The sequence below is a fragment of the Orussus abietinus genome, unplaced genomic scaffold (genome assembly GCF_000612105.2).
Source record: "Orussus abietinus isolate OABI.00-Male unplaced genomic scaffold, Oabi_2.0 scaffold142, whole genome shotgun sequence".
Taxonomy (NCBI): Eukaryota; Metazoa; Arthropoda; class Insecta; order Hymenoptera; family Orussidae; genus Orussus; species Orussus abietinus.
Window position 1 is genome coordinate 96,185 of NW_019394380.1, and position 27,835 is coordinate 124,019.

General features: G+C 56.4%; 1 protein-coding gene across 15 annotated transcripts in view; it reads left to right on the top strand.

The window, feature by feature from the left end:
• The first annotated feature begins 391 nt into the window (after positions 1-391).
• The window catches only part of LOC105695213 (CUGBP Elav-like family member 2), a 98,440-nt gene continuing 70,996 nt past the window's right edge, over positions 392-27,835 (top strand). For 9 of the 15 annotated variants that reach the window (XM_023432070.1, XM_023432072.1, XM_023432073.1 and 6 more), the window contains exons 1-3: positions 394-593; positions 14,726-15,070; positions 16,010-16,575. In XM_023432070.1, the coding sequence (XP_023287838.1) occupies positions 16,304-16,575 (272 nt within the window). In that variant the 5' untranslated portion in view covers positions 394-593; positions 14,726-15,070; positions 16,010-16,303. Of the gene's footprint in view, positions 594-14,725; positions 15,071-16,009; positions 16,576-27,835 lie in introns of all 15 variants that reach the window. The other 6 variants (XM_023432081.1, XM_023432078.1, XM_012416587.2 and 3 more) reach the window with 3 other exon arrangements.

The window sequence follows — 27,835 nt, forward strand, 5'->3', positions numbered from 1 at the left end:
ATTTCCCCCGCGGCGTGCCGGCGTCCCGTAATCCCTCCTCGTATTTAAATCGCGGGAAAAGCCGCAAGGGTGCGCACCCTCCGCGGTCGTCGCGCGGCCGAAAAACTCTTATTGAAATGCATTCTCGTGCACGGGCTCCCCGCGGCCCGTCCGTTCCGGTCCGGTTTGGCCGGGGCCGGGCCCGCACGTGCTCGCGGCCGGCGGGCAACCTCGAAGGTTGCCCAGGAGCGCGGCCGGGTCGGGGTGGCCGGCGGCTCGGGGTCGCGGTGGTGGGGCGGCGGGTGGCGGCGGGCGGCGGCGGGCGGCCGCGGGCGGCCGCGAGGCGCCGCTCGGGCTCCCCGTCCTCAGTCGACGTAGAACCGCCGTGGCGTGTGCGCGCGTCCGCTTTCCCTCTCGCGGTCGGTCGGTCGCCGCTCGCTCGCGCGCCCACCCGTTCGCCGGTCCCGGGGGTGGCGTCGGACGCGACCGGACGCCCCGGGGAGGCGCGAGGACCAGTGCGCGAATCGAGGACCGAGGTCGGCGGGGGCCCGTCGAGACGCTCCCGGGCATGCCGAGCGACCCCTCTCTGGATTATGCCTCCTCGTCGTCGGTAGGTACGTACCCGATGGAGACACCGACAGGACCGAAGGGATATTCGCTTGGAAATCGGTGAAAATGATTTCCTTTCTTGAGACCCGACTGCTTTTGGTTTCATCCGGAGACGGCTATGCGAATCGGTAACGAGCAACGTTCGGCCGTACAATTGCGACATCGTTCGGTGGTTTCCTACGATTTTTAGTCATTTCCACGTGATTTCACGTGATTTCACGTGATTTCACGCCATTTCGAGCGTTAAAATACACGATTTCCTGAGCGAATACTCCCCGGACCGGACCCCGGCGCGCCACTTGTTTACGTCGAGCCCGCGAAGGTCGAGGAAGTCGATCGGCGCTCCTTCTTCTCCCGACTCCCCTTTCCGAGAACACGGACTCGACCGCGTCGGCACTCCGAGCACGAGACATTCTTTCCCCGCAAAAAGGCAGGTCGGGGAGAACGGAGTAAACGGTGATTATTATATTTCGGCCGCGGGAGTCGTCGCATCGGGGTGGTACGCGATTCGTTGATTCGCGACGCCGGCGGACCTCGTTCGATCGGTTGACCCGAGTCGAGCGTCCGAAACGTTCACGATTCTCGGGAAACCGCGCGTGACCACGACGTAAAACGCGGACGTACGCTGATATCGCGGAAAATCGGTCCTCCCGGAACCGCGCGTCCATCTCCGAACGCGAGTCTCGTCGAAAATTCTTTAAAAGCAAATTTGACGCAGCCGGGAATAACGTTTGAAGCAAATTTGCCGGGGTTTCGAGTGGCGTGTACGTTTCGCATCCGGCACCGCGTACCGGTTACCCCGGGCCACGTTAAATGGGAGCATCCCGCTATTTGTGCCGCGATTAAAAAGGGCAGAGGCGAATTTAAACGTCCGTGCGGTTTTTTTTCGCGTCGGCGGTATCGAATTTTTTTCGGCCGCGACTTCGCCCGGGAACCACGGTTACGAGGGCGTCAAATGTAATTAAAGACTCGGGGTATTTTGCATGCCGCGAGGGAAGATCCGGATATTTCTGCCGCGCTGAGAGAGCGTAACCTCGAACGCGTCGCCGTCGGCTAGACGCGGGAAATCGGTTGCGTTCCCGCCGCGCCGGCGTCCGGTGGTCCAAGGTGCATTTTTGAAGCGTTAAAAATATTATATACATATATATTTGCCGAATTTATATTTTAAGTTTTTTTTTGTGTCTGCATTTGCTACACAAATTCACATATATATATGTACATATAGAGAAGAGGGTATTATTTTAACATCGATTTGCGCTAGTCATATTTACCGAAACTTTATATTTATTTATTCGGTGCACCCAGTCTGGGGAAAAGTTTAATAAATATTTGTAAGACTCGATATATATGGAATGGCCCCTTCGTATCACCTCGACGTTGCGTTTTGGTCCACCGTGCGGAGGGAGCCGCGCGGTTTGTTTACTCGCGGTCGGCGATATCGCGCGGCGGCCGATCGCCGGTGGCGGTTAATCGGCGACGTCGATAAAAGCGCCGCGCTCCCGGTCCCCGATATCTCGAAGGCAAAAGGACTCGCGAGCGATCGGCCGCGTCGCGCCCCCTTTACATAATATCTATTACCGGCGACGGCGCACGGTCGATCGCGCGCGCGGACGTCGCATCGGCCTTCTTTTTCAGCTCGGCGCGCCGCTCGTAAAAACCGCGCCGCGACTCGTTGCCGCTCGTTAGGCGACGCAGCGGCCGACTCGCGTAACTCCGCGCCGCGTTTCCGTGCTCGGAAGCGGGCGTCCACTCTCCGGGGCGCCGCTATGTTTAGCAGGAAGTACCGAAATAAAGCGGGAACCCGAGACTCGGGATATTCGGCCGCGCGTATCCGGCTTCCCGGGTTTGCTCCGGGATTTCTCTCGGTCGCGAGTCGTTCGACGAAACCGTCGACTGTCCCGAGTGCTCGCGGGTTCCGGATGCGGTCCCGCGTCGCCGCGGGCAGGGTTCAGCCGACTCGAGTCGTTTCATCGAAATCATCGGTCTTAATCGACTGACTTTTATTTTTTCAAACGACCCTCGTATGTTCTCGAAGGAGTTGATTTAAATAATTGCGAGATTTAAAAAATCGTGATTTTAACGACGATGTAATGACCCTGGTCGCGAGGAGGGATCGGGGAATCCGGGGACGCACGCGTGCTCGCACACGTGCCCGACAACTGTGCCAAACTGGCGGCCGACTGCCGCCACGACCCTCTCCGTAGTTTCCGGGATTTCGAGCGAGGTTTTACATCTAGGCGAGTTTTCCGCGGACGATGCGCGTCCCCGCGCCGAGTATTTGCCCCCTCCCCCCGGATGTGGGGGTTTCGCGTCCCGCGCGACGCCGGAAAGCTCGGGGCCGACGTCATAAATAGCGAGGTTGTCCCGGGGACGCAAAGCCCAGACGCCGGATCTCCGTCCGCCCGTCCGCCCGTCCGTCCGAGGGTGCGTTGAATAACCGCTGGACCGCGGCGTTTCCCCCGCGTCCCGCCCCTCCGACACGCGCGAGGACACGTAAACCGGACGCGTTTCCGTGTCGTCCGTTTATCGCATCTCGTTCCCGCGACGTCGCGCCCTCCGTCGATTCCACCCCCGGCGAATTCGGACGCGGGGTCGCCGTCGTCGACGGCAAAGGAGAGAGGTGGCCGCGTCGCGACGCAGGGCGGGGGAGGGCTCGTTCCGCCCTGCTTAGCAAGCGAGTGCTCTCCCGTCCGCGGATATTTCCGCGGATGCCGAGGGGCGCCTCCCGGCACCGCCTGCCCTCCGCGATCTCTCCCCGGGGATACGCCGAGAGAAAAGAACTCATCGAACCGGAGAAATATTTGAACGTTGCCAAAGAATTATTTTGGTAACTGGGAATAATTATTTGAGTGGAATAAATTGTTACGGCTCCGCGGAAACGTTGCATCCTGGTGGTTCGAATTTATTTGAGGGACATTCCTCGAATTAACCAGATATTCCATTGGGAATCTTCGAAGAAATATTTCTTTGACTCGATTAAATTTTTCTCTCGGTGCTCCGTCTTCCCGTGGGAGGGTATTCGCGTTCGTCCCTGTATAAAAAGGAGCCGAATCGGACGTGAGTAAATCGACGTTAAGAGCGAGTCGCGAGTCCGCGGAACTCGAGACGGCCGCTTATCGCGACGAGTCGTGCCGACGTCGACGCTTTCGCGTGGGAAGCCTCCTTTTCCCGTCACCTGACGTCGCGACGCCGCTCTTTCGCGGCCTCTCCGCCTCTTCTGGCACCGGAGGTCGCCGCGACGTCGACGACGCGATATCGCGAGACCCCGCTTGCCCCAAGATTCCGCCGTTCCCGATGGTAAATTACGAGGAGCGTCCGCGTTATCGGCGCGAGATACGCCCTTCGGCGTCGCGTCTCGAATTCGATGCCGTCGGTCCACCGTAACAAGACTCGCGCCGACTCGATATCGTAGGTAAATGCCGGACGGTGCCGGGGGTATTTCTCGACCGTTGCTTAAAGCGGCAGCCGCGTCGCGACGCTCCGTCCTACGTTATTACGACCATGGAGCGTATTAAGCACCACCGCCGGCGCACCTGTTTACCTTTTAACAAAGCCGAGCTACTACCGTTACCGATAAAAGCTGCTTCTGGGACTCGAGAGTCGAGCTCGTGCGACCAACTCTCGCATAAGAAATTGACAGTTTTGAGGATGACTTTTAAACGTCGTCCACTGACGCGACTTCGTAACGATGCGAATCCATTCGTATGAAAAAAAAAAAAATCCGTTTGAACTCGAGAATGGGAGTCCTGGGCGTCGTAATTCCGCATCGGCCGGCGACTCCCGGGTCCCGTTCGCGCTCCAGAAGCTCTCCTCGCCCCCGGGCGACCGACCCCATACTCTTCGCGCCCGTCCGAACGATTCGAAGGATCTATTTCGGCCCCGAGTTCCCGGAGGGGGCGACGACGTAAAAATACCGCGGAGATACCGTCGACGACCTCGCCGCCTCGCGACGTCGCGATCTCCGCTCTAGCCGTTTAATCGACGCGCCTGATATTTACCGCGCCGTTCCGCGCGCGGAGCGGGACGGACGGAACGATACGAGGAACACGTGTTCCTACTCGGTCCTACATGAACGCGACGAGCCGCGACGGGTTCTACGTCGTTTCCCCTTATCGATGGTCGAAGGAATCGAGATCCCGGGAAGGTCGATGCGATGCCTGGGTCGGCGAGCTCTTCGGGACGTCCTCGTAAACGCGGACGTGCCATTATTTTTTCAAACGGCGACGGGTCATTATTCAAATATAAATGCATTTGCATTTGAATGCGTTCTCGGGGAGCGCGAGTACGACCGGAGAACGAGTCGATCAATCGACGGCCGCGGGTCGAGACGAGGAGTTGTGCAAGCTGGAGAGCGGGACTCCGAAGTGGTTTAAAAAAAAAAAAATTGTTTTTCAATCGGGGCGAGAGATTGGGCCCGGCTAACTGGCGCCGTTTTCGGGTTAAGGAGGTACGCGCGGTTAAGATGGGAGCTCCTTGTCGCTTTGACGAGGGAAGTTTCGAGCTCGTTATAAATATTGACCGTTTGCCGTGGAGCAATGGTTCCGACGCAACTCTAATGGATTACGTATCGATCTTTGCGGGTCCGAGTCGAGCGGGAACGCACTTAGTTAAGATATTACTCGGTTCGGTGGATATCGGAGTGGAACGAAAGTTCGGGGAAACTTGCACGCTTCTTGTCAGAGTTTGACATTCGAGGGAGGCTTTCTCGGACGTTATGAAAACTTTGTTATTTCGCTGTAATCTGTACTCGGAGTCTTAAAAACTTTGTACTCAGACCGTGGGAGAGACGCGTTACGCGAAACGACGTAACTTATTTCACCGTCGGATTCCATTACTTGTTAACTTTTATTTCAATGGACCGCGGAGCAAGGCCCGGTCGTCTCCCCGAGATAACGAAAAATGTGTCGAATGCGACTTCGGTCGGTTTTCCTTTCGCTCCCGACGAGCACGCGAAAGTCGATCGAACGAACTCGAGAATCGGGTCCCTGGTCGCGAATCGATAAAGGGACGGGCGCGATGGGTCGATCGAGTCCGGTCGGAAGTGGCCGGTATCCCGCGGTGGAAGAGAGTCGGGCAATTAATTTAACGACCGGGATATAGTTCGGTCCGGGAATTAAGAGGGAAAAGTCCATTAATGAATGCGAACGAAACGCCCGTCGTTAATTTCCTTTATAGATTCGATCATTACCACTTTACGACCGGCCGAGTCGATGGCTCTCCGCGAATCGGCCGGCGCCTCCTCCGAGACCTCCGTATTTCCTTCTTTGAGCCGTAATTTTCCATCGGGGAATGTGCGAACCTGCGTAAATTGGCATACTCCAATCGTTTCTCCTCGTTTTTCTTGGTTTGGTTAGGTCGTCGCGACGCGGGGCCTCGGATAACGCGCTTCTCCCGTGCAGGTAGGTAGGCACAAAGAGCGCGGATTCCGCAACGACGGCCGCGCGGACAGAAATATTGCTCGGTATAAATGTCACAGTCGCGCGTGTCACTCGCACGTAAAAGGCATTCGTTACGAAGGTTCGCGTCATCGCTGTCCGAGCTCTCTCGACGGCGAGCGGATCTCGAGGATCGCCCTCGCCGTTTCTTCCCCGACGAGAGAGAATCGTCCGTTGCAACTCGGACCGATTTAGTCGATTGATCGATCCGCTCGACGTCGTCGGTCTCATCGAATCACTGACCCACTTATTGCATCGACCACCGGTGACCGTCCACTTGTGACCAATAACTGCTCGCCGGTCGAGGGAAGGAGCAGCGGCCACTCCGCGATCGACGTCTCGGCGATGCGTTCGAATCGTTAAGGACGTTCCATATATATCGCAACGTCAAAATGGAGGACCTAACGAAGGTCTTGAAACCCAAGAAAATTCATTTTACGAAAAAAAGAAATTTGTCCACGGGTCTAGTCTGGAACAAATAGAAATCTTTTTTTTTTTTTATTTTGACATTTGACGAGCGCATTTTTTCTTGGGGCTTCCATAATCACGGGGTGAAGTTTCAAATCATTCGTTGCACTCGGTTTGGAGAGAAGTTTTATAAATATTTTGACGTTTCGGTATATATAGAATAACCCCTTCGTACACCTCACGAGCACGGAAGAGAGCTGCCGGGCCCGTTGCGATTTCGCATGCACCGAGAGTACCACCCGAGCCGTTCATTGTCCGATCGTAGCTCCGATATTCAAATATGTAGAGTACACACGAATTAATGGAGCGAAACGCATACACGCGTCATTCGAAGCGGGTCTGCCTGGCTCTCGAGAGCGAAAGTTACCGAGATCGACCGACGACCGGGTCGCCCCGGTCTTTCTCTCTCCGTGTCTCTTGTCCTCTCTCAACAAGTAGCTGGACCGAGCCCAAGCTGCGCTCTTTCGTCCGGGCGTCCCGTTTCCGGCAGTCGCGTCTTATTTCTCCTCCCCCGATTCCGGAATCCATTTCCGCCGAGTTTATCCCGCGGACGCCCGAGATTTACGGGCGTCGTCCTTCGGGACCTTGACGCAGGGTTGACAAAAATCACGATTTTTTAAAGATAAGAGTCAGTTGATTAAAATCGGCGCGACTCCACTTGGCCGTCGCGTTCCGGGGGAGCCGACGGGACGTCCCTTCGATCGAACGCGGAATCGCGAACCGCGGTTTTCCTATCCGGGTTCCGGCGTTCCCCCTTCCTCGGTGCTCGACGAAGACGACCCCCGGGTCAAAGGGATTCCTCGTTACGGCGAAAACGAAGTCGCCGGCGCGGACGCGATCCGCATCGCTCCGAAGGTCTCGCCGGTCCTCGAGCGGGCGCACTCGGGATTCCGCTCGTTTTTCCGTGCATCGCCGGCATGCCCCCGACGCGGGACCGCGCGTTTCCCGGAGGGCTATCGACCGCGCGGGCCGCGCGGGCCGCGCGTTTACGCCGGGGGAAGGGGGGGTCGCGCGAATTCGATTACCTCTCCTTGCCCGCGTCCCGGAGGACGCGCCATCGGGAACGCCGAGAGACGAAAGGCCCGGATCCCGGAATTCCGGACGAGCCGCGTCCGCGTGGTCCCGCGAGCGTCTCGGATGACCCGGTCGACGGTGGGCCGAATTTGGCAGGCTGCCCCTTCCGCGTGCACGGGTCGTTAATCCGCCGACGGCCGTCCGCGACTCGCATTCCGCTCCAAGGTAATCCGAAGCCGATGCGGCCGCGTAGGTCGGGGTCGACCCGCGGCTGTAACAATATCTTTTAATCTCGCGGTTTTCTGGCGATACTTTCTCCGAGACATCTTGCGAGTTTCCTCCTTCGTGGGGTGGCACCCCCGCGCGGGAGACGTTGAGCCAAAGCCAAGTTAGCCGGTTAACTCGGCGAAACGACGGTAGCGAGTTGGCGCGGGGGATTAGCTCCGGTCGCCGACTAATTTCGTTCTTTCGTTAATTGACGCGCTCGCGGTTCCGTCGTCGCGGAGGGGAGAACGGCGCGTTTCCGGAATCGCCCGGGAATGCGCGCTCGGCATTTTGAATTATTCGCTCCCGCGAGTACACCGGGCTTTGATGGCGCCGGCTAAAGTTCGACCGCGTTGCGGCCGTTAAATCATGCATCGTTTTGCGCGGCTCTCCCGCCCGGTGGTCGTGGCAATTACGTTGGATATCGTTATTATTGGCGAGTATCGCGAGAACGGAGGGCGAGGCGGCGATTTATCGTGAATTCGCGGAGGATGCCGCGTCAAGACGCGTTTACCGACTGGGGCGCGCCAATTAGCGGCTGGAATGACCGATTATCGGCCGACAAGACTAATTTCTGATCGAACCGGGTCGCATTGTCGGCGACGCACAATGCGGTATCGACCGACGTCGCCCTCCGAGGGGTCGAGGCCTTTCGATAGCTCGAAATCGATCGGCCACGGGATGGTCGACGAATTTTTCCCTCGGCCTTCGCGTCGCGCCTAGCGATGGGCAAAACTGCGAGGCCGAGACCAAAGGGGCACGATGGTCTTGGTCCTGGCCTTGCAGAAGGCGAGAGACCGTGACCGATTTTGCTCGTCGCTGGTCGCTCCTTCGAGAGCGCCACCGATTTCGACCCTCCTCGACGTCTCTCGTCGAGGTTCAAAAGGTTTCCGGTCCGCGGATGACAAAGGTGGAATCGTCGACGCGACCGCGAGTCAAAGAACGTTCCCTCGCTCGGGGGACGTAAATTTAAAAGAGCGGCGAGCGTTTCGCCCGTAGATCCGTTCCGCGGCGGACGGGAGATCTCGGACTCGGCCCCGGAGGCGACGAGCAACGATCGAGCGGCAAACCGTCCCGAGTCGATTCTCGATCCTCCTCGCGACCGCACCGCGGTGTGCAGTTAGCTCGTATAAACCTAAATACTCCTCAATGGAGCGTACCGAGGAAACTACCGCGCGGGAGTGAACGCATTAGCGAATTGGCGTTTCCTGCCGTAGCAATCACGGTAATGCATCGGCACGGCACGGCACGGGGCGGCGTCTACGATACCGAAAGTATCCTCCACTCCACTCGCGGAACCGACCGCGTAAACGCCTCCCCGCGATTAACGACTGCACCCCGTTCTGGACGGTTCGTCGAGATCGTCGCGATTCCCTCGCTCGAGGGACGGACGCGACCGCGGCGGGTACCGGGTTTGGGCGGGCCGGCGAAATTGAAATTGCCCGTTTCGTCGAGGCGAGGTTTCGTTTTCGACCTTTTACGAAACCGAACACCCCGGCCCGAGATCGATCGTCGCGATTTCCGTCCTCTCTTCTCGACGGGCGACGGAGGCGGGGTGTTTTTCGCTCCTTCCAGTGGATCCGTGCACGTGGTCGCGGAAATAGCGGGGAAGCGATACGCGCCCTTGGACGCCTCGCCGTCTTATCGGCGGCGTGACGTAAGGCGCGCGGTTCCCGGTTCACCTTAATCGACGGAGGTTAACCTCGACACGGCCGTTTCTTTCCGCGTGACCCGCGCGGATCGAACGTCGAGCGGCCCGTTAGCGCGATTTCGTCGGTTGGTCGCGACTTTTCCGCGCGGTTTATGTAATCGAGCGATAATTGCGGCCGCTCGTCCGAAGGCCTCTCCGCGTCCGTCGTGGAATTACGGGTACTTTGCTCGTGCCCGAGGTAAGTCCACCGGTCGACCTTCGCGGGCTATCGATGACGCCTCGATAGCTCGATTCCAATTCGTTCCGGGTCGACGGAGCTCTCCCGTTTCGCCGGAGAGCGCAAAGGAAGCCCGGACGGCGTGCGTCGGAAACGTGCCGCGAAGATCTCACGGGAGGGCCGCTTGTGTGTAAAACTCGGACCTCGGACCTCGGACCGCGGACCGCGTCCTCGGGCGAAGGTCTCGTGCCTCTTCGCGCGCGTGTTATTGGATTTGTTTGGAACTTTTCAAATCCGAGCCAGCGACTGCCGAGAAGAGACCGAGAAGTCCGAGCCAAGTTCTTCGCGGGAGAGAACTCCCCGGTTATCGTCGACAACCCATTAAGGTCGATTGACGCCCGTCCGATCCGTATCCGGTCCGATCGATTCGGCAAAATTGGTGCCACGTTTTGTCCCGGAAACCTTATCACCGGTGCCATCCTTTGCCGCAAGAGCGATCGTCTTTTTTTTTTTTCCGCGCGAATACGGAACCGATACCGATCGGACGTGGGTAAATCTGTCTTTAACCGGTCGTTGTTTTCGAGGGATCCGAAAGGTATTTACCCGTCGTCGCGATTTCGCCCCCCGGGCGAGCAGCCGTCGGGGCTCGGCGGATTTCTTCGGACCGGATACCCGGAAGTGGGTCATCGATCCGGATGTAGGTTATAGGTTACACGGGTATCGCGGTCCCATCGGTAAAACCGCGTACGGCGATTCGGTGCTCGACGGAGTCGAGCTCGGATCGTGATACGTTTTATTGCCCCCGGCTCCGTTGCAATTTCAACTTCGTCGAGCCTTTCGGATCTTTCGCCGAGTCGCAACGTGTCGGGATCCCTCCCGTCGTCCTCGTCGTCCTCGTCGTTCGACCCGGGAATCGATCGCCGATCGACGCCGCTTCGTCGGCGGAACCTCCGCGGTAGTCGGATACCCTCCGCGCGCCAGCGATTCATTAATTTCTCTTTTGATCTTTAATTATGAGGAGCCCTCGAGCGAAGGAATTTGCCAACGAGCGAAACGCTTAACGAGGGACGGACGTTTTGTCGGAGTCGCGCGGACAGGAAGTGCCGCGAGGCGTTTCTTGGGCCCTCGGTTTCCGTTTTCAGCGTCGAGCGGACGGCCGCGCCGAATTCCCTCGACACCGACGCAGTTTATTTCCCGATCGCCTCTCGGATTCGATCGTTGCTTCGTTAGTCCGCCTCGTTCGGCCCGGAGACAACGGTTCCCCCGTGCGTATCTCGTATTCATGGGAGGAAGAGGTTCCGAGCTCGGGAGGAATTTGCATTTATTGGGTTTGCCTCGTACTCGGTGAAAAGTTCTTATTTAAAAAAGACGGAGAATCGGATTTAGCTGGCGTGTCGGGGAACGATGACGATCCGACCCGCTGTTTTCGGGACTCGTAATAAATGACCGCCAACTCCGGCGGCCATAGAAATCTGACGAGGCCGGCCGAAAGCGACTTCCGGGGAATCGCGCACGAAACGTCGAGGTCCGAGAGGTCGTTCGCTCGGAAGATCGCGGACGTTACCGCTGGAAATCGAAGGGACGTTTTTTTTCGAACCGGAGACCGAAAGGGGGCCACGTCGCTCTTTGGGAAAAATGGCGACGATCTCGCGAATCGTCCGCGAACCGCGTCGGGCTAATGCAGCCCTTAAAAGTAATCACGGGCGATAAAGGCGATTCTCGGGGTTCCATCTCGGGGGGACGGCAGTCGCCGCAAAGGAAACCGTAGATTTTTCTTTCCGCGAAGTTTGCCCTTTATCGTCGCAGGCGCAGGGAGACGCCGACGTCGAGATCCAGCGGAGCCGAAAAGTCCCCTAGGACAATGGCTCTTTTACGAGGTCGGGACACTTAAGGAGCATCGTTGCGACTCGGCTCGTTTTCCTGGTTCAACTCTTGCAGTCACGGCTATCCCAGGGTATCCGCGGCTCGCGGAGAAAGACGGACCGACCGCGAGGAGGGCGGGGGTGCCTTTGCGTCGCCCTCGTCGACCCGACAAGAGGTCTCCCCGGATGGCCGCGGCCATCGAGGTTCGACTCGACTTCCCCTGGGTGCTCCCGACCTTTTTCCCGGCTTCTAGACGGGACGGACGCGTCGTCGAAGGCAACGTCGGAAACTTTTTCCCACCAAAGTCCCCGACGGTGCCACCCGGTCGGCGGTGCTCATTGAAATTTCATTCACTTTGCCGGCAGTCGATGCCGCCCTCTCGGAAGGGTCGCCATTGTCCATCGGTCATCCTCCGGATATTTTCGAGTGACTCCCGATATGGATTGCTTTCCGCCCGAAAGTAACGACCGCGATATTAAAGCGTTATGAAAGCGTCATATATATGAAAACTCTTCTCGAAACTCGGTACATGCTCCCGCGTTAACGTTTAAAATTATTCATTCCACCCAGGGCGACTTTTTATCCGCGCGAAAGGCTTGAGGACATTAGCGGATGAAATAGTCGAGATGGCGAACTCGTCGGCAAATAATGGAATACTCGAGTGTGCTCCGGTCGCGAGGGAAGTTGCCGGGGGGGAAGTGGAGATATAATTGAGCAATCCTGTGATTGAAGGTCCCGCAGCAATCCCCGCGGAGAGCACGACCTCTCCCTCCGTGTACCGTCCTTCCAGGAAAGTCCCCTGAATTCCCGAAGGATACATTCTTTATTTATCGGTCGCTTTTCCCTTGATTTCAGGACTTTCGTCCATGTCGAAAGGACTCGTCTTCTCGCGGAATGACGTCGCTTTCCCCGGAAAATCGGACACGGCGACGCGAACGTTCGAGTTGCGAGCAGTTTACTTTTCCGCCGTTCTCGTGAATCTCAATCAACGGAGTAGAGTTGCTCCAATGATACTTTTATTTTATCGTCGATATCATAAAAATGTTTCCGGGCAAACATTTAGCTGGCCCATTTTCAATTGATTACGTTTGTCGAAGCGAGTCAAATTTCTTATTACGACTGTCGATTCTCTTTTCGCACGCGGGAACTTTCCGTCGCCTCGAGTTTAATTCTCGACCGACAAAGTCGAGTCGCCTCTTCGGCGACCGATGTCCACCCTGTCGCATCGTCGCGCCTTCACGGTTTCGCGCCCGCGGAGACGGGTACGACGCCCGTCGGGTCGCGTCGGCACCGCGTCCGTTCGTAACCGACACCGGATTATAAATGTCGGCGGTGCCACTCGCAATAATTACGCCTTGAGTCTCGTAATTAATATTTCAGCGGCGACGTAACGCCCGGTGGCGAGAGTCTCGCGACGGCGGCAGCTGCGCGGCCCCGTTCGTTATTAGGAAAATTGCGCGAGCTAATTGACTAATTAGCGATTAGTAATGGAAGCCGTTCATCCCCGGATGCATTGATGGATTACAGTTTCCGGTCCGCTGCGGAGCCCCGTTCGCGATACCGGAAGCGACCGGACCTCATCGATCGAGGCCGCAATTGTCGAGCGCGTGCCGAGCGCATGCGACGTCTTTATACCCCAAGAAGTAAAATTTCATTAAACCGAAGAAATATTTTGTTAAAATGAAAGATACTTAAAAGTCATTTCCCACATTTTTTTTCTTCAACCGCTCGGTCGGAGCCTCGCGCCGTCGGGGATACTCGGCGCGAAATTACGTTTCAAATGGAAGGTGTTCAGCTCCATCCACGCCGAAGCACTCGACGTTGCGCTTTCGGGGCATTTTTTTTTGCCTGCATTTTCGATGGCTTCCAAAGGCCCTTCGTCCTGGGTTTACCCTTCTTTGCGATCCGTTTCTACCCCTCCGAGCATTAATTGCCAACGGAGACGGGGCGAGCGGACTCGAATGCTAATTATTCGACCATACGTCGGAAATGAAAGCGGGGCTTCGACGCGACTTAATTAGCGGTTATAATTAAGAATGGAATAAATAACGCAAAACAAACTCGAGCGTCGCGCGGCTCGCCCATTCCGCCCTTCCTTAAACCGCGAATTAACGCGTTACGGCTCGGTAATGGTTAAATAAGACGTTTCCCTGATACGGGAGCTATTTTCAATAAGTGCTCGGATTCGTAGAATAAATGACCCTCCCTGCATTTTTTTCAATTCATTTTATAGGAGAGCAGGAAAAAACATAAAAGCTCCGGAGCGATCTCCCCGTTAGAACGAGGTTCGATCGCCGAACGCGACCATTGATCGGAGGGTATCGAAGAGGGCACAAAGAGTTACCGGTCCCGGACTCGAATCCGAGGGGGTGGCGGGGAAGCGCGGAAATGCAACGAGGGTAAAACGGCGATATTAAAGCGATTCGATTGCCATCGATAAGGGCCGGGGATGAAAGCCGAGAGGGATGGAAGAAACGTACAAGAGGGCGTTTAAGTTTTTAATGAAATTCCGGAAAACGCAAGAGGTAGCGCCGATAATACGCGAAAGTCGTCGGGCAATTCCCCCGTAGAATGGCTTATTGAGAAATTCCGTTCCGACCTTGCGTTACCGCGAAAACCTGCTTACGTAGCGCCGTCTAATAAGAGAACCGATTTAACCCTTCCGATACGCGCACGCGGAAAAGTAATTCACGATCGTAGCAAGAAATTTTACACGAGTCAACTATCCTACCATTAAACGGGCCAATTTATTTGATTTCGAGTACCTCATTTTTCTCGGTGCGAGGAATCGAGCAAGTCCTTCGGGCGCCTCTCGGCGGCGCCGCGAGCGTCCCGGCGCGCGCGCGAGAAAGAGAGAGGAAGAGAGGGAGAGAGGGAGAGAGAGAGGGGCTCGGCCGTGTCTCCGGCCGCATCGTATTTTGATACTCCCGGCGTTCCCCGAATTTGCTTTCGAGTCCCTCTTGTTGCGAGCCCGGCGTTGGTGTAACGTTCAGTTAGGCCAAGTAAATAGTGGCCTGCCAGCTAGATGGATTCTACCGAACAATGCCGCTTTGTCGGCCCGTCGGCCGCTCGTTTCGAGCGGGCAAACAAGTGGTGCGCTTAGTTATGCAATAACGATATTCTCCATTTGCACTTTGCCATTTACTCCGTTTACTCCATTTGCTCCATTTACTCCTGACGGCTCCGGCCGCGAGTCTCGCCTTCTAAGAGCCACTTTCCTTGCAGATAGCCGAGGACCCGCCCGACGCCCGGCCAGGACCATGACGAGGAGGGGGTCGCGGAAATAACGAGCAGCTCCGCTCGCGAGGAGGTACGACCTCGACCCGGCTTGGTCCGAACGTCCCTTCGCCCGATCTCGCGTCGACTCGAAGGGGGTTTCGCCTGACCTTAAAGGTCCTATATAAGATGGATGAGTGCGCGGCGCCCGGCAGGTGTGCGGGAGGGGACTCGCATCGATAAGGCTTATCGGAAGATACGCGGTCTCCAAGGGAACGACTCGATTAGGTTCCAGTTGAGTTCAGGTGTCGTTCCGTGAGGTCCGAGTTTTCCGGTTCCGACGTTCCAGCCTAGGTAAGAATCGGGGCGCGTCCACGCGTCGTCGGGTTCGACTCCGCCTTTGACGGCATCGGGGGGAAAGAATGGCCGTATCCCGCGAAATCGTCTCGGAGAGAAACGGAGGAAGGGGAGCTTTTGACTCGTCCGAGGGGCGCCGGAGGGTGACGCGCGGGATCGTCGGGCAAACTCTCGAGCGCTAATCGCCGCGTCGTCTCGAGTTTTTAATTTGACGCTTTAGAGAGCAAAGCGGCTAACTGCGAGGGGCGAGGGCCGGCGACCTCCCCTGGAGAGGGTGGAGGGCTCCGTCCTCGCGGCGAGCTTTCGGCCCACCGGAAGGCTCGGGGTTAAGGGTCGCGGCGTCTCGTTGGGGCAATCGTTCCCGCAGAGAAAGAAAAAATCAATCGGGAACGTTGCCCTTTGCCGGAAGCGCAAATTTCCTTTTTTCCGGCTGGGAGGACAGGGAAGGCCCGTCTCGGGATCCGCGCCTTCGGGAGTTTCCCGGCGAGACGGGACCGGGAGCGAGCCCTGAGCCACGCACATGCTACAAGTTTCTAATTAAACTCCAACTTTTAATTGACTCGATCCAAAGGTGGCTGCTTCTCCGGGGAGGGGCCCGATCCTTTGTGTCGCTCGTTCCCGCCGCGCGACTCCGGATTTTCCGCCGAGAAAGCTACAAGGGAGCTTGCGCGTCCCGACGAGCCACCTCGTCCGCATCTAGCAACGCGTTTGACGCATCCGGGGGCGCGTCCCGACGAGGTCGAGTCCGGTTGTTCGCATCCCCTTAACGGGCTACGTTCGCTCGGTGGACCGATAGAGTCGACTTTGAAAAAATACTTTTATTCGGTTATGCCCCCTTTTACCTACGCTCGTTCGGACCGAGCCGAGGCCCTCCCTAACCCCCCGCTGATCCGACGAAGGCGAAGAGGTCGATAACGAGAACTCTGCTTCCCGTAGCCACGGAAGAAGCGACTCCGGGCCGCCGGCGCCAACCCGAGGGACGGAAGCTGCGGAGTGCCCGCGAGTGTCGGGGAGTCTCGGGTCTCGGGACTCGCCTCGGGTTCCGAACTGGTCCGGGATTCCGGGAGTGTCGGCAGTGGTTCGCGAGTCTCGGACGGCTCCTTCGTGGCTAAGTCGGCGTTTGGGGGTTGACGCCTTCAAACCCCCTGAGGCTCGGCAATCCTGTCTTCCGCAAGCGTGATCGAGGCTCGGCCAATCGAGTACCGGCAGTCGTTCTCCGGGAGGGCTCCCATGAAAATGCTCCAGTCGCTAAACGCTCTAGCGAGCAAGGTCTCGCCGAGCTCGCCGACCGACAGCAATGCCAACAAGGTGCACATGCGGAACAACAACAGCGTCTCGCTCCATCCTCACCCGTATACCAAGCAGCGGCAGCGCCAGCAGCAGCAGCAGCAGCAGCAGCAGCAGCAGCAGCAGCAACAGCCGCAGCAACAGCACCAGCAGCAGCAGCAGCAGCTGCTGCTGTCCTCCCCGCAGCCCGCCAATGGCGACCAGAAGGAGAACACGTGAGTCCCTGCCTTACTTAAACCGGACATTTCTTCGGACGTATTTTTGGTCGCAGGATGTGTACTCGCGATGCATATTTCTTTCAATCGATCAACGTTTTTTCTCGGCTCCGGCCTGAAAACCATTCTAACGTCTCTCCCGCTCGAGGAATCCACTCTTGGCTCTCCCCAATGTTTTCTAAACGAACTTTCGAGCGCGTTTATCGTCGCCCCGCGAGTTCCACTTATCTTATCTCGGGTAAACGCGAGATACGGAATTTTATCGGCCGAAGCTCGACTCCGTCGGTGCCTTCCGAGATTAAATTCTCGACGGTGCAGGTGACTCGGTTAAGGTGAAGCGAAACCTCAAACCTCCCTCAAATCTAGCAACTCGAATACACTTTTTTTTAATGGTATTGGACCGAACTCGAAACTAATTCGATACAGCTGTCGATATAAATGCGAACGTCGGGAAACTAGGTATTTATGGAAGGCTCTTTTTTCTTTTGATCGATGAAATTTTTCCACGTCGTTCGCTTCACCTTAAATTCAGTCCGCGTGCCGGGAGGTGCTCGTCTTCTCGTTAGACGAGGCCGCGAAGGATGAGAAAAATCCGGGGGATGCGGAAACGCAAAATCCCGGCGAGCACGCGACTTCGGCACTCCGACCGAGCGCAAGGGGAGCACGTACCACCTACCGTCGTCCAAATTGTACCTTGACGGCGCACGGGCACGACCGACGCCGGAGACGGCGACGACGTTCGACGCCTCCTCGAATCTCGACCCATCCCCGTCCGCGCGACGTCGTCGGATTCGCGAAAGATACGATCTCGGTTGCGCCCGCCGAGTCTCGCCGGATACCTTGAGAAATCAATTTTCACGGAACCAAAGAAATATTTATTTTGGTTCCATGACATTTTTTTTCTCAGTGCAAGGATTTCCAGCGATTCCGACTCCCTTCCATGTAATTTCGAGCGTTAAAATCCATGATTTACCGAGGGAATAACGTCGCCTTTTTCGCTCAGTGGCAGGAAAATCGATGGCTCCTCTGGCCTCGGTTCGCCCGAAATCGGGAGCGCGCCGTGCACGAGTCGGTCGTGCTCTCGACTTCCCCCAAGTGCAAGTTCAGGCCGAACTTGAACCAAACTTGAACCGAACTCTCCCGAGCCAGCGCGTGTCGCTTATCGCGAATCGAACCTCAAAGAGCCCGGAAGAGCTCCCTGGAGCGGCGGTCGGTCCGACGCGATTGATCAAAATCGAAATATATCTTTGATACCGGTGAAAGAAACATCTCTTTGGTTCGGTGTATCTTTGTTCTCGGGGTAGTTTTCATTTCTAGTATCTAGTATCTCTCTCTTCCTATTCCGCGTATGCCCGAGCAGGGCTCGGACAAACCGCCGAACGCGAACTTCGCGAGGCGGCCAAGTTTTGACTCCCCTGAAATTGCTCGCTCGTGCGGTCGGGACGGTCGGGACGGTCGAGACACCCTGGGAAAGACGGGAACCGAGCGACGCGTCGGACCGTCCCGGAAAGTCAACAAGAGGAAAGTGTCCGAACAAACAGCGAATCGGGCGGCCCGCGCCTTCGGTGCCGAAATCCCTCTCGAGGAAATCGACTCGACGACGTCCGGGGAGAGTTCGAAAATTCTCGGCAACTGGAAGTCGAAGAAGGTAGCTGGGAAACGTACCGAACGTTCCCGAGAATATCGTGAATTTATGAAAACGTTAATTATAGGGTTTTATTTACTTCGTATAACTTCCCGAGAGTTTCGTGCAGTCCGTCGCAAATATTAAAATTTTCAGAATTTCTCGGAAAAAAAAACGACGGAGAAATGACCGACGAGTTGCCTGGAATTTTTCATCGTTCCCGAGGTAACTTATCGCGTTTAGAACTCTATATACAGGCCGCGAAAAGATCAAGGCGTCGCCTCGAGTGGGTCGTCGGAAAAACGCCCGGTCGACGCTTTTCCTCGGCATCGCGAGCGAATTTCCCCCTTCTTCCTGGTCAATGTTTAATGCAAGTTTATTTGCGCCGCGCGCCGAAGTGGCCCTCCCATCGGTACTCTTTCCAATTATTTCGAGCGCGCAAACACGTGATACCGTTTCGCAAATATTTGCGCGAGACAATTTCATCGCACGGATTACCCGGGGAAACAAAAAAAGGAAAATAGAGAGGTCCGATCCGGTTCTATGGACGGTGGATCGATTCGAATAGACGGTAACGTTGACGTACGGTAATCGAAGCGTGTCCGCGATCTGACGAAAAATATTTGACGTGCGATTTAATTGAATAATCTCGATGGTTACATCGGTACGGCGGGTACGCCCGTTCGAACCGCCGACATGTATTTATTTTATCGGCAGATCGAGGGAAGGAAAGTACGTACACGCAGGAAAACGAGAGAAATTCTACTTGCTTTTGGACCACCGTGGTCCGGTACGCGCGCGAAGGGCCGAATTTTTCGATCGCCATGGATCGAAGGGAAGGGGTCCGTAATCGGTCGGCGGCGGCGCCGGTGTCACTCGCTCCGGCGTGATGGATCGAGCGGAAAGTTCTCCGCCTTGATGGGCGCGACTGCGCGCGGCAACTCCGAGTCTGCCGGATAATTATGAGCGATTGGCTCGTTCGGTTCCGACGCTTACCCTCTTACGGCGTTCGAGGGTGGGAAAGTAGCTGACGACGTCGCGGGACGGGGACGCCACTCGGAGGGGACGACCGCTCGAGGGTGCGCGCTGATGCAGCTTCAAAAACTAATCGGGTCGAGGTCTCCGCTGCTCTCGGCGATTGCGAGGGTTCGTGGATTTGCGGATTTGCGGACTCGCGAATTCGTCGATCGGCGACGGTATCGCAATTTCCGCGCGGGGACAAATAAATGGCCAAAAGTACGCAACGATTTGCCAAAACGCGCCGCCATTCCGCGAGTTACGTAAACGGTCGACGCGTGGAATCGAAACCTGTGAAAATATCCAGGGCGCGGAGACCCCGCATCCGAAAATGACATCGGGCGGAAAATTCATCCCCTGCGGACGGTGACCGATAAATAAGGAGGCATCACCGGGGGATCGCCGTTAAATCCGAGTTCCCCCCCTTCAGGGTTTTCGGGAAAACTCGGGATCTCCGAATCCCGGAAACCCGTTCGATGAGTAATAACGCGCATTTGGATCGGAACGGCTCCCCCGCCTTCGCCCCGCCGCGGCCGTGCGGTCTTCCCTGGAAAAGCATTCCGCCACCCCCGCATTCGGGGTCCCGCGCACATTAGCATGTTATTGGGGGGTTGTTTACCCCAAGTTAATCACCACCTCTGCCGGCTGACGTCGCAATCACTCCAGGACCGGACGAATTTACCCCAACTTTATAAGCCGTCCGTTTCTTCCCCGGTCCTCTCGAACTCGGAAGAAAAATTCTACGGCGACAAACTTCTTTTCTCGGAGCACCGACCATTCGATCTCGCGAAGGAGAGGTCGCGTGTCGCGGAGATTTAAAAATCGTCGAGCATTCCCCGGGAGGTTTGTTCGAGAAGAAGGGAGTTAATTAAACGAATAAATAATATGACAAAGCCCGAGCACCGAAGCGGAGAGGCCTAGTATCCCGTCTGACCCCTTCCCACCACCTTTGTCTCCCGGGCAATTGATCCCTCTCTTTCACCCTCCGGTTTCTTTTTTTTTCTTCTTTTCTCCCTTTCTCTTCCTCCCTCCCCGCCTACGTTTCCAGCAATCGTCGATTCCTAAAGGTGCAAATTACGCGCCGAGGGCCGCGTTTATCGACGGTTCGGGTCGCGGATCGCCCTTCGGGCCGGAACGACTAATAACGGGATGCGTCGCGGCCGGGCCGCTCGTTTGCATATCCGTCCGTGCACGGAAAAGGAACTCGGGGGGTGAAATTACGGATCGGCGTCGCGTCGTGACGCGGAGGCACGCAATTCGAGAAACCGCAAAAGTCGCCCGCTTCAAAGGCCGCGGCGGAAGGATCGGAGGGCGATAAAAAATCTCGAATCGCTCCCCTTACCCCTACTTTCGGGTCATGGATCGGGGGAGGCGTCGACGGGCGGTGAGCACGCGAAATCGCGAAAGCAGCCGCCGACTCTCCGACGCCGTCGCGGGGAAAAAAAGACATTTGCACTTTTGGCAAAGGACGCTCGCAGGGGGAACAAGAAATTTTACTTTGCGAGGCAAATGCCAATATATACAGAAAAGACCTGAAAAACAAATTCACTAAGCATACGTAACGTTTTATATAGCACACGTAATGTTTTTGTCGCTCTAAAATTGCGCTTTGGACCGCCGCGCGTATCGCGAATCCGAACGCGGGTGGGAAAGAGCGAACCATGGAGCGCGCGCGGCTCCGCGTAAATCATTAGCCTTATCGGGTTCATCCAGTTCGTATTTCCGCTTTATCCGCCGGGCCGAACGGCTCGTTCGTTAAAAACAAAACGGCCGAAAAATACCGGCGAAACAATGGCCGATTCGACGGCGGGACGCGGCGTCGAGGACGACCTTCCGTTTAATTATCTGCGCGCGGCGAATCTCCGCGCGGAATCGCCGCTTCGACCGGGAGAGGCTCGTTTTTCCTTCGGCCGGCGACGTTTCGAGAATACGCGAATTTTGTTTACGGATGGTCCGGTCCAATACCCTTAAAAAAGTGTCTTATTGGAATCGGCCAATTTGGGGCGGAGTTTCGGTTCACCGTAAAGATCGAGAGGCTGAAAAAATTCCGCGTCGCGACGCCCGCGCGAGAAAGGACGACGACGTATCGGAGGAACGATCGCGACTCGGAGGAGCGACCGACTGCCCCGCGCGATATTTCACGATAAGAACGTCGCGGGCCGGAAGAATGTAAAGAGCGCGGGATAAATGTCCGCTAAGGGAAATATAACGACGACGCTTTCCTTTCGCGCCCTCTCTCTCGCCCTCGGCGAAGGGAGCGACCCGTCGTTTATTCGTGTCGCTGCTTAAAGCTTAGCTTTAAAGGTACCCCGGAGAGACCTTTGGAAGAATTACATCCCGGGCAGGGACAAAGCCCGCAACGGCGCCGCGGCGCGGGAGGACGCGCGACGCCGACCAACGTCGGACGAGTTCTGCTCAGGGTTGGGTAATTTTGTGTTTTTCGTGCTTTTATTTTTCGAGAATAATAAATTCATTTGGCGCTCGCGTTCAAGATCATTTCGATTTAACCCCGTTTAATATCAAACTTCTACCTGGATTTATTATTTTCTCGTCAGAAATAGAAGGGCGTAATTCCCTTCGCGCTCGCGGAGAAAAGTAGAGACGTTGCAATAGACGGGCAGAAAATCACGCGTTATATCCGTCCAACTCCGGTCTCGGGCCAGGACCGGCGGAATCCGCAGCGACGAACCGGGGGCGGTCATCCGGATCCGCTCCTAACGAGGTTCGAGATCCGTAACGAGCGGCCGACTCGGCCGCGAGCGATGACGCGCGGAAATCGACACCCTTCGTTCCGTGCCGGCCGGGACGCCGCCGTTGCCGGGGACGATGACGCCCCCGCGGGTGGACGCGGCCGACAACCCCGCGCGGAAAGGGCGCCGTCCTTCTTCCCTCGTCGCCGAAGCGGCTCGAGAGTCGCGGAAAACAACGGGCCGCGTCCGCTCGTTACTCGCAATTAGACTCGGGGCAGTCGCGTTTCCGCCCTCCGCTCGACGGAACGCGTGCCGTTCCGCGTCGGCACGCGAGGTCGAAGGTCGCCGAGACGGTAGACGCGTCCCGCCGTCGACGACCGCGTGCTCGTCCTCCCTCTCGCGTGCGAGGCCCGGAATCGTTACGTGGAAAAGTTTACTCCAAGAACTGCATGCACGACTTCGTGACCGGAGACGTCGTTCCCTTGTCAGCCTCCTTCGCTTTCAGCCGAGCCGGGCCGTTCCTTTTCCACGTTTCGCAATAATTCTCTTCCGTGTCGTTTCGTTTTTGCCGGGAGGATCCAAGGACGCACGTAGGGGCGACCCTTACACGCAGGACCCGCGACCGGCCGCGACCGGCCGCGACGCGGACGGCGCATCTTTCCATCGGAGATTGCATCTTCCGCGATTAATCTTACTAAACGACGCGTTAACGGTCGCGTGTCGACTCGTAAGATTAACTATAATTGATGCATTTTCTACCGGAACGAAGCGTCGCTCGCGCCCCGCACCGGCGACGGTTCATTTTTCCCCGTCCGCGGAATCGCGGGTCGCGGTTCACGCCGGACGCCGCGCGGTGATCCTAGGCACATTTTGAAAGCGTAACAAATATTACATATGCTCAGCGAATTGGCATATCGGAAACGTAAAATTCTGTACGATTACGAAGGCAAGCGCCAAATGAATTATTCCTTAAACTCCTTCGCACGGTCTAGGGGCAACTCGCGACTCGCCGGCGAGCCTTCCGTTAAGCGCTCCTTCGGTATCGGATTTCTGCATTGTTGACAGCGGCGCGCGCGATACGGCTTATCGCTCGCTCGGAGCTAGCCGATACCACCTTTGATAAATCCTGTATACCTCGCGGTGGCGGCGTCGCCGAAGAACGCGGCGGCCGCTCTTTCCCGTCTCTCGCTTTGACTTTGCCCGGCCGGATTCCCGCCCGGCGAACCGGAGACCCGCGCGCGGACGAAAACCTCCGGATCGGGTTCCGCCGCCTTCCGAGAACGGATTTTTGTCCCGCGCGACCGCCCTCGAGAGGCTTATCGGGGACGGAATTTCTTTGGGGAGCGCGGAGGAGCGCCGACGATCGAGGAGCTTTTCTCTGTCCAAACGATATAGGAAGTTCTTGCCGCGCAAGCGTAGCGAGCAAATTAATTCTAATCGAACCGAAATTAATTGTCATAATTCCAAAGAATCCTTGCGTCCCATTTATTCGAGTTGGTTCGAGTGAAATAATTATTTCTTGGATCGAGAAAATATTTCCTTTCTCGGAGTACGAGCTCTGCGGACTCGGGAGACGACTCGACGACCGGCCTCGCGTCCTCGAATCGATCGATATCGTTTCGCTTCCAAAATGGGTCGAGAGGACGCAATCGTGGCTATTATAACGGCGCTCCGCGTCCCAATCGTTTGTAGTCGAGGCTCGGCCAAGTTTCGATATATCACGGGGAGTCCGAGGTAGGGGAGGCCGGCCAGAAGCCGCTGCCAACGTTGCCCCCTCTCGACGGCGGGTGCCGGCTTAATTAAGAATTAATAGCGCGCTCTTCTCCTACGAATTAGCGTACTTCCACCGCGGACGCGACGTGCGTTTCCCGGAGATACCCTCTATTTTCGAGCGGCCACCCCCGGCCGCGCCGATTCGCGACGGCGCCCGACGACCGCGAAATTGCGGACAAATTCGAGGATACTCGGTTTCAGAGAGAGAACGGCGACGCGCGGTTCGACAAAAAGGCGAGGAGCGTTCCTTCCGAGTTCGGCTGATTTTTATTTTTATTTTTTATCGATTTCTCTGTTCGCGCCGTCATCCCGGAAAACTAAAAATTAAACTTAGCTTAAGGGGGTACGAACGGAGAGTCCGTTTAAATCGTGTAGACATTTAAAAAAATCGTGGTTTAAAAAACAGGGGTCTTTTATTTTTCTTTTAATGTAATAATGATTTTTATCGACCCTGGTTCGCGAACCGCCCAACTTCGTCGACGGAGGCGGAGCGTTTCTTTTTCCGGCGGGGTCGTTCCCCGAGTTCGAACCCGGCGCCCTTGTAACGCGTGTCAAAGGGTTGCGGGCACGCATTACGCGTCGGGAACCTGCCAGACGCCTCGAAGTTTCGAATTAATCGGCGGCCGAAGTTTGGTAAACTCGGAGCGGAAGGGAGAAATCGGGGCGTCTAGTTCCCGGGGAAGGCGACGACGAGCGTCTTCCGGGTCCTTGAGTCCTGGCGAAACGCGTCCCCGAGTCGAACTCGATTAAAATCGAAAGGAAAAACGTCCGAGAAAGCGCCGACGCCGACGCATCTTCCACCGCGACCTCGCCAATACCGTTTCGCTTGACGTTTAAACGCAACCGCGTTTTGCCCGGAACCGGTAATTAACGAGTGGGAAATTTTACCTCGATATTAATTATCCACCGCCCACAAAACGCGCACGGTTACCTCGGTAGACGGCCGGAAAGTGCATTTCGGCATGACGCGGGTCGGCGGTAAACAACCCTTCGATCGAAACGTTCGTTTTTAGGGGCGGGCTTTACGAAACGATCGCAAACGATCTAGCCACTTTTCCGCGCGTCATTAATGAAACTTTTCCCCGAATTGGGGGTACCGAATCGTTTCGAACTTTGCAACGGGAATACTCAGACTACAAGGAAGGCCCTGACCCCTGTGAAATTGCCTTCGTGCGAGCGATGCGCAACGTTTTACGCGCGATGTATAATTGAGTCGCGATCGCTCGAATAACGCGCAACCGGGTGCACCGGAAAGGCGGAGAAGTGCCTTCTTACGGCGAGGGCAAGGTAATAAATGCAATAGAGACGACCCCCTTTCTCGTTCGCTCCGCGCTCACCCGACGCCGTCCCGCCGGCTGAAATATTCACGCAAACGGCTGGAAACGCTACGGGTCCACCCGTCGTTGGACTCGCGCATCGCCCGGCTGGAAAACAAAACACAAAACTTAATTTTTTAAAACAAAATTTCTTTTTTGTCCGGGACATATACACATTTTATTTTCCAAAAAATGAAATTTCGCGAGGGTCGAGACCTTCGTTAGGACCTCCATAATCACGCGTTAAAGTTTGCGGCTCCTCGCCAAGACGGAATCGAATTGCGGTTTAAAACGTTTTCCGCGAAGGATTATATTTAAGCTCAATGGCCGCAGCGGCGGGTCGACGACGGTAATACATTAATCGGTGGACAGAGCTCGAAAGGCTAACGGGGATCGAGTCATTTGATCGCGATTCGATTACTTGGCACGACGTCGACGCACCCCGCGGTGCTTTAATTACTTGGGCAATTAAACAATTTGCCGCGAAATCGACGCGTTCGCGACCGCGAAATGTTTGTCCGGTCGCATAATTTAACGTCAAAGGGATAGTTTACTCTCATCACTTATCGACACACCGGATCGTTTACCCTGACGGTTTGATAAATCCGCGTCTTTAATCCGCGTACCAAGTGATCGGGGTAAACCGAGCCAAAGGAATCACCGGGTCCTTTCCGAAAATATGGCGGGGCGAAGGAAATCGCGGAGTTCCCGATCGCGGGACGTTGAGATATTTAGCGGGCGGGGCTCGATACGAGTCGACGGAAAAATCGCAACGAGTTAAGGGGGTTGGCGGTTCGCCAGCCGCGTCACGCGTTATAGCGTTCCGTCATCCGGCCGGGCTAACCGGGATGCATTTGGTCATCGCGAACAAAGCCGCCGTGTCACCTTCCGTTATTTACCGCCGGCGTTTTTGCCAATAACGCGTTTAATCGAGTAGTGCATTACCCGGGTAGACGGTAAATTTCCCGGATACGGGGAGTCGGATTTCGGCCGCCCCTCTGGTCGCTCGCGGAGGTTTCCCGCCTCCCGAGATCGGCCGCGTCGGTCTCGAGAGGAATCGGCGAGACGTCGACGACGAGGTTGCGCAATCGGCACGCGACCTACCCGGAGGACGGTCCGCAGAGCTGCCGATTCCGCTCGACGAGTGACGTCTTCTAAAGTTAGAAGAACCTGGCCAGCCGAGGTGCGAATCGGAATGGCGATGTCGCAAGCGGGATTAAAATAAATGGTGATTTCTTTTATAAAATAAAAAATCGCGATTAAAGTCGCGCGGATTTTATTTGTGATTTTAATCATGATTTAAACCGGCTCAATCCCAGTCGCGAGACGGATGGATCGATGCGCTCCGAGGAACCGCGTCTCTCACCAGCGGAAAACGAGAGGTGGGGCTCAAGGAGAAATCCCTTCTTTCTTCGAGGGGGGTCGACTCGGGCCGGCAAGGGTGCGACAACGAGCTCGCGCTGCGCGGCACAATTTAATAATTGAAATAATAGGCGCCACGAGGCAAGAAGGCAATACCGACACCGGAGAGACCGGCGAGGGGAGTCAAGGGTGAACGGAAGAGGAGAGGGACCCGGTGCTCCACCTTGGCTACCTAAGTGGAAAGTAACGACCGGTGGTTGCATTAATGCTATCACCGGAGTCCAACAAAGGGGGCCGGCGTCCCTCGGCTCTCTTGGCGCCCTTGACGCCCCTCCACCCCCATTCGGAGACTTCCGCGCCGCCATTCGTGCCCGCGTATCTTGGTCTTCCGCGAGCTCCGCCATTGCGTCCCCGTTCGACGACGTTTCTCGCGGATCCCGGACGCGGGGATCGATAAGGGATTTTTTAATACTTTTTATCCACCGCAACGGCGACGGCGGGAGGGGCGGCGTAAATTTGGCAACGGGGGAAAGCGGCGAATGCGGGAAACGGGCATACGCGCGTATTTATCCCTTTCCCCGTGCACGGGGGCGCGTGTCGATCATTTCGGACTATCGGTTCGTATCTCTGCCGGTCGTTCCGCCACGTTTTCGCGTCGCTGACGCGTGAGGCTCCGCGGCGATAAGATAACGCCCGCCTGCGCCGCGTTATCGGTCGCGCAATGGAGCGACGTCCTTTTTGGCAGGGCGCGTCGCGCATCCGCGTCGTCCCTCCGTTAATGCACCCTGGAGGGCGCACGGTTGATAAAAATCCAACCAAACCGGCTCAACCCTGACCGGAAGCGACAAAGTGGGACGAGGGGCGGAAAGAGACTCGCAGGGGCGTCCGGGGATGTTCCTGGGTCTACGCGGCCGGAACGTCACGTAAAGGAATCCGAGCGTTCCTTCCGTGCGACGTACCGACGGAATTCCAAGCCAAATATGCTTTTAAGAACGCGCGACCGTCCCCGCTCGCCGGCGCGGCATTCTTAACTCGTCTTTGTGTCTCTTTGCGAGCGTCCTCGCTTTTTTGCCAGCGACGCCGAGGGGGGTACCTTTGGGCTTCCTCGGTTCCACGACGAGAACGCGACTCGATTTTCCTTATACCTAACATTGTATGCTTACAATATTGGGGTATTTTGACTTGAATCGCCCGCGGATCGCACGCGACTCGGCCGGAGGCTTTTTTTAGCGTAAATCACCCGGAGAGGTCCCGCGGGACGGCGCGCAAATGCCTGAGCATACATCTCCGAAATAAGGGTTAGTCGATCGTTACTTCCGCAAACTGGTTTCAATTAGTCCGTAAACTCGCGGCGTGAGCAAACGCGCGGGGAAGCCGACTTCTTTCAGCCGGTAAACGCCGAGAGATCCCAGGGGCGAGACCGACCTTAAACGCGGAAGGCTTAGGATAAAGCTGTCCCTTAGGCGAGCTCTTACGAG